The 7,317-nt window shown below is 35.6% G+C and overlaps 1 protein-coding gene across 1 annotated transcript; it reads right to left on the minus strand.

The window, feature by feature from the left end:
- Nucleotides 1-226: 226 nt before the first annotated feature.
- Nucleotides 227-6,494, minus strand: LOC120076611 (replication factor C subunit 3). The gene is made up of 9 exons (XM_039030488.2): nt 6,018-6,494; nt 5,521-5,737; nt 5,070-5,149; nt 4,819-4,978; nt 4,190-4,271; nt 1,797-1,926; nt 1,651-1,714; nt 1,504-1,572; nt 227-567 (listed from the first exon to the last, which is right to left on the minus strand). Exons 1-9 carry the CDS (start codon nt 6,205-6,207, stop codon nt 468-470), a joined length of 1,092 nt encoding a protein of 363 aa, XP_038886416.1. The 5' UTR covers nt 6,208-6,494; the 3' UTR covers nt 227-467.
- Nucleotides 6,495-7,317: the final 823 nt, after the last annotated feature.

The following is a 7,317-nucleotide window of genomic DNA, read 5'->3' on the forward strand; positions in this document are numbered from 1 at the left end:
TTTAAAACTATATGGACTAAATTTAACTTATAATTTATCCTAAAATATCAAATGAACGAAGTCGCAACCCCACAAAGAGAAAAAGAACTATTCTAAATCTCAATAATGCAATTAAACAAATTCAGCACGCATGAAAAAAAAAAATGGTGGTTGTAGACAAACTACTATTAAAGATAAGCATGTGCCGAAATATTGGAAGTGAATCAGTCCAACAAGAACAAAGAAATACTTTAAATGTTATCTAACCTTTTCTTGCAGACTTTCAAAGTTTCAAATATTACATTTCCTTCCCACATAATAAAGAACATCAATGTCAGCATTTACTTTTTGCACCAAAAGCTGGAAGTCAAATGAAGAATATGTTCACATTCTCTACAGTTCGTACCTAATCCTTGAACACGGGCGTGACAGATGGTTGGTGAACAAACCACTCTAATACGTTACAAAACTTCGCTTTAGCCACAAAACTACTGTGCAGCAGCGACAAGCGCAGATCTAGCTCGTGTAAAAGATGAGATGAGCGATCCGAGTTGTAGCTTGTCATTGCATCCGAAACTCATCCGGTACCTATGAGTAGCACCCGGTCAAACTGGTTAATCAGTAACAGATTAAAAACTTAATACGGATCCTCCCTTTTAGATTTCTTTTTTCTTTTTTCTTTTTTTTTTTTGTATTAATTTGATCGAGTTAAGAAATCCCATGTGCTCAAGTATTGACTTCAGTACCTCTATTTCCCCATTCATCCTTTGGTAAAAAGAATGTCATGAAAAGTCATTATCATCTTCAGGTCTTCGAAAACTTTATACCTATTCTATTCTATAGATTAGCGGGATAGCTCCAGTGTACAGTTGGGTGAAGTTACAGCTTACAAGCAATGCAAGAATATGCTAATTAAGCCAGTCTTTTTCAACTAATGAGATCATTGATTCATGTTTAAAGCTTTGTTAGAAATAATTGTGTTAGGTGCAGCAGTTTGACCATGCTTTTTCAAATTAGAAAAGATAAGATCAGAAGATAACAACAAATCATATGATAGAATGTCTTTCATCTTTATCCATAAAGAAAACTGCAGCATAATTCTATGATAGTGCACGTAAAGGCCATACAGATGGAGAGATGCTTTCTATTCATTGAACTAAAAGATACAACAGAACTTTTGGCTAACAAAAGTGGAAGTAGATGAGAAAGAATGTTTTAGAAGTTAGATTGGAAAACTAAGATTCCCTTGCCCTTTTCTACTTATATGTCAAAATACTCTTCAACTTATTAAGCTCCTACCCATCCACACACACACAAGAAAAGAAAGAAACCCGTCTTTTAAACCTTTCAATTTACTTATTGTTGAATAACAAATCGGATAAAATGCGTATGGTGAACATCAACATCAGTCGAGTATTGTTCAAGTTGATGATGGTGCCCATTACTTGGCAGATCATACGTATTTCAACAGAATAAAATAATAAAACTTGACAATAAATTACACAAGTAGAGATTGATGCATACTCTATGTCAGCCAGATCATTAATCAACCGAACTCTGATATCCGATGGCATCTTTAACTTAAAAACAAACCTACATAAATAGAATAGTGGCAAAAATCAAGCAAAAATCATCACTCAGAAACCATGCACAATAAGAAAAAGCACTCACAGAGTGACTTCTCTCACTATATCAACCAAAGCCAATCCCTTTCTGGTCTTTATTTCAGATATTCCTGTAAATGAGATAGGTAGGAATAAACAGAAACTGGCAAAACACATCAAAATAAATGGAAAATTTCAGAGAAAACAAATTACGCTTAAAACTGTCAGAAAATGGCTCATTCAGCAGCCAAAATGATATTTGCTCTATGTCTTTTGGCATTGGATTCCCTGTGCAAAGGTATACAGCTTCTTCAGTAATATGTTGAGAAGCCATATGCGTTGACTACATTAAAAAAAAAAAGGGAAAAATTTCAAAGGTGTTATCAGGATCACAAAGTAACAAGTGAACTAAATAACATATGTAAATGTCTTCTATTGATCTACGAGTTGTAAAAAAACGTTCACACTCACCAATGCATGATGATTTAAGGGTGCATTATGGTCCAAATTCCAAAATATGCAGATTGCTGTCCAGAGATTTAGAAGCGCTTTGTGGCCTTTCTTATTCACAGTTTGATCATTTCTCATAGTACTAACAGAAGACAGGAACTGAAAAATATGTATGTCGTAATAACTCTAATTATTCAAACTTCTTTATTTTTTTCTTTGTTGCTGAAATCACAGCTCAATTCTGTGGGACTTCAACACATGGAAATGTTGGAGATGTGAGGTCAACAAAAGAGTTTGTTTTCTAATAGATGAACTTCAACCAAGTTTGCATAGCTTTACTTTGAGTTTTTGCAGGATGTTAAAGTGACTTTGAAACAAAACTCAAAGAACGGATATTCTTTCAAAAATAAACATAACCCAAGACAATGTCAACCTTTGACATCTTATAGCTACAAAGTTGCTTTACAAGACCATCCAGGAGAGTGCTCGGAACTTGACATCACTTTCTTCTCACAACTTCAAAACTGCTCTACGAGGCTTTGATTTGGATTCGAGGACGAATCCTTCAAAAGGAGAGGATGATATGAACCATTCAGGCATCAAAATATTAATTAAATTTTATTTAATAATTTTGATGTATTTTAGTATTTTTCAACTTTATCCTTTTTATGACATTTAAGTAGGGTTAATTTTGTCTTTTTACTATGATGCATAGAGTTTTTTATTGGGAGGCTATTTAAGCCATGCCTTTGGGTTGTTTTGATAGGTCAAGTTTTACAATGAATGGAATTTAGCCTTTGACCTTATTTTTTCAAGTTTAGATAGAGAGTTTCTTGAACTTTTGCAATTCATTTGTTGAGTTGCATGTCAAGAACATTCAAGTGGGATTGATTATCCTATTTGTTGAGTGTTCGAATCTTGGGGCAAGAAACCTGTTCTTGTCTTGATCTTAAGGCAATCCGTGTCTAACCCAATCCTTAGGGTTGAAATTAATTGATTTGGGGTTTTAGTGATTGAGAATTAGGAGTTCTCACCCCAAGAGGGTTTCTAATTCCAATTCACTAGGGTTTCATATCATAACACCATATAAAGTTAAACTCTTGATCTTGAAAGTTCCTGGTATGAACCAAAGACCACAAAAAAAGAAACAAGGAGATGGGATGACATGAATTTTTGGTCAAGCGCCAAGGCTATGAACCACTTATAATAGCAACGGATCTTAGTTTTGGACTTTATTTTGGTTGATCTATGTAATTTTGTTGTGACTTTAATTGTTGGGCTTCTCTTATAAGGGCTAAGGCCCAATTCCCTCCCTCAGCTCTAAACTTTACTTTCTGATGTGATTTTTGTATGTTTTATTAGGTTAAAACTATTTATTGTTTTTGGTTGGCCATATATAAGCCAATTTATGTTCACTTGTAACCTAGAATGTTCTCGTTGAATGAAATTGTTGAGCTGAGAGTTCTCTCCTCCTTTAACTGTCAGGAGTCTCATGGTAATTTGATTAGTATTGCTTCCACCAAAAATCCATAAAATCATTCAAGCTTAGTTGGTCACCAAAACTTGTGGAGCAATTGGACATTAGATTTAAGCTTGCCTTCTTCCAGGAGGTATTAGGCCATCAACATAACCATCTTGCTTCCTCTTGCGTGTTATCCTGTGTGTAAGAAAGATCTTGGTTTGTGAGTTTAAGAGGTGCTAGTTTTTATTGGGATTGCCAAACCATTTCTCTAGAACTGTCCTTATCACTTCAACCAAATTTTAAAGTAATAGTTTGTGTGTTCAAGAGGTGCTAGTTTTTACTAGGGTTACTAAGCCATTACTCTAGGGTTGCCCGTATCAGTTCGTCCAAATTTTCAAGTAATGATTAATGTCTGTCTCGACAGTCCAATAACATTACTAGTAAACAAGGAAGGGTGAAAATTGGAGAGGTGAAAAACCACTTTAACAGTGATTGTGTAACACGATATCACAGTCTAAATCTTTCAAAGAAGGGGAACAAGTTGCTTACATTTCACATTACTGACATGATGTGTCTCTCATTTACACTACCATATTTCTTAATTCTCATAAAATGAAGTCATTGCTTTATTCTGACCTAATAGGGACAATGCCACCAAAGCCAGAAAACAACAGTTAAATAAAAACATTATTACCTGTAGAATATTTAAGGCCTTTCTCATATCACCACTGCAAAGTCGAACAAGGGCTGCTAAGCCACTCTCGGTGACGTCCAACCTGATTACCATTCAGTTATAGATCATGAAATGTATGTTCACATGCCATGGCACAGTATAGTTACTAAAAGACATAAAACAGAGTAAAACAGTTCAATAGACAAATTTCATAAAATGCATAGACTCCAACTACCATCACCTCAAAAACAACAAAGTTTCAATAAATTACACGTGCTTTTTAAAATAGAACTTTATGGAAGCGCAAAGATAGAGTTGACAAAAAGTAGGACACAATGTACCGAAGAAACTTCAAGTATAATAACAATTACATGTCCATTGATCAACAATAAGAAGTTTAATGAACTCTGCCTAAAATGTCCTTAGTAAACAAAATTTGGAGAGAGAGAGAGAGAGAGATTGTGCATTCTAACCCGATTACTTACGAAGCTAGAATGATAGATAGAATTATCAGAATAAAAAGATAAAGGAAATTGCCATTAAACGTTAATATACTGTAGATCCAAAACATTGATGGCTTTGTGTATTTGCTTGTCAGACATAATGTAAGCAATAACGAGACTTGTGCATGTATTGTAAGGTGAAAGTACCTCTCAGCCTCAATAACATATTTGAGTCGTTCAGTGACATGAAAGTTATCAAGAGGAGCAAATCGAAAGCGGGTACACCTTGATTGTAATGCTGGAATAATCTTATTGACGTGATTACAGATAAGAGCAAACCTTGTATTTTTCGTGTATTTCTCAATTACTGCATAAGACAAATATAGCAACAATAGGCATAGGGTAAGGAAGCTTAATGGAAGATGGCGAGAGTAGCAACATATGAGAGAAGCCTCTACCTCTACGTAAAGCAAACTGTGCATCTTTAGTCATGGCATCTGCCTCGTCCAATAGTACCAATTTTACAGACGCCTTTGCCCTGGAAATTTAGATGTTATAAACTGCATATAAATGTGGTATTCTAAATAAATTGTATTGAGATGTATAAAAGCCATTTTGTATCAATAAGTCATCAGTCAATACCAACGAAGTGTCAATAAGACACTTAAAACACAGTTTTACCTACTCTGATACACATTGCATTGCAACGATCAACCATAATATAATTCAAAATGTAATAGTCTGCTTGCTCACAGATGAGTGATCAGTTGCCAGATGTATTATATTATACTGCACCGAACTCCTCAAATATACTCCCAATTTTACAGAGAGCATATTTTCTAATTTAGTGTTTAGACTGATTGCCAAGGAAAGCAATAGGGAAAGTGAATGATAGATAGTTAATCATACCCAAATGAAAAGCTTTGGGTACTTGCAAAATCCTGAATCTGCTGTCTGACAACATCAATCCCTCTATCATCTGATGCGTTCAGCTCCAGTATCATGTTTTGGTAGTTTGTTCCATAAAGCTTGCGAGCAACCGCTAGAATAGTTGATGTCTTGCCAGTGCCAGGAGGGCCGTACAACAGGAGATGTGGCAGCCTATTCTCACTGGTAAGCTTGTCGACTAATTAACATTCCACAGAAGATAAAGAAACCCAAAGACAACAAAAATAAGAACATGAAAATTGAAATATCAAGCACAGATTTTGCAAAACTAAGAAAATTAATTGGCAAACAATGAATTCCTTAATACAATCGTTCGCTGTTTTAAACTATTCTTTCAACTACAAAAGAATCCCTACTTTCAGATTGAGTTGTGAAATAGAAGGAAAGTAAAGAGTAAACCACTGAAAGCTAGAACCCTAATGTATCGAGCAGTATACTTTATGGTATAAAAGTCTTACTGGTGTCAACAATGTCGCGGTGAGCAGCAACATCAGCGAGAGACTTAGGCCGAAACTTCTCAACCCAGGGTATGGCTTTGCCGTCGGGTGCGGCGGCAGGACTGGCAACGTTTTTGCCCTTGACTGGCTTTTCAGCTTCGTTGTTGCCATTATCGTCGTCAATATCCATCACGGCAATTACTTCCGACATTGATGAACAATTTCGGAACTGGAACTGGACCGAGCTGCTTCAGAATACGGATTTTCTCTCGGCGTCGTGGTGGCTGCGCGATCGGAGACTGGAGCTGGACCGACTGTGGGTTCTTTTTTTTTTTTTTTTTTTGCACTTTTCAATTTCTTTATTATTATTATTATTAAGTTAATTGGAAATATGGCGCCAAACAGGAAAGGGATTCTTTTTCTTTTCTTTTTTTTCCAACAAGCTTCCCCCCTCCCCCCTTTCTTTTAAATAAAAATGAGAAGGGAAATTGTGTCTCTACCGAGCCAATCTGATTCTATTTTATATTTTAAGTGTACCATTGAAATTAATTTTAAAATTATTAAAATTATTTTCTATCGTGAGAAAAAATCACGTGTACAGATCTTTTGATCACAAAAATCAATTTAATATTTCTGGATGTAATTTTAGATCATCAAAATTGATGTTGAATGAGTGAAACGTTTTGGAGTGATTTATTTTTTGAGTTTGAAATTTCTATATCTTCCTCACATCGATGTTCTGGTGGACAACACCCTTTATTTATCTTTCTTTTATCGTCTTGACAAAAAACGGAAAAAGTCAACACGTTGGAGAGCTTTTAGATCCAGCCCTAAAACGCCCATTCTCAACGAGTTCCGAAGTGCACCGGCACACTTTTCGTCTAAATAAGTTCTCTTTCGTCTGCCGATAGTTCTTACCTCCCCACCGACCCAGTGACACACCAACCACGCCCCTTCCTCTGGAACTCCTTTACTTCGGTTGAACAAAAAAGGTTCCAACAACCGGCGGGGAGCACCTCAGTATACGATAAATTCAGATGCCAGGGTGGATCCTACTCCGTATTTACCAGCGAAAAGGGGCACCCAGCTTCGCTTATCAGAAAGAATAAGTGCTTCGAAAGTCTCATCGCCAAAAGTTCCAGCCTCGACAAAAGCTTCTACAATTGGTAGGTCACCGGGTTATTCAAATAAGTTGAAATGATCACAAAAGTGATTTTGATCATTTCAAAATCACCCTTAAACATTTCTTAAGATTAACTAAGTTTAAAAAAAAATAAGGGTTCAATATACCATTGGTTTTTTTTTTTTAAAAAAAAAAAAA

The sequence above is a fragment of the Benincasa hispida genome, chromosome 4 (assembly GCF_027475165.1).
Source record: "Benincasa hispida cultivar pf3 chromosome 4, pf3_genome.v1.1, whole genome shotgun sequence".
In the NCBI taxonomy this organism is placed as follows: Eukaryota; Viridiplantae; Streptophyta; class Magnoliopsida; order Cucurbitales; family Cucurbitaceae; genus Benincasa; species Benincasa hispida.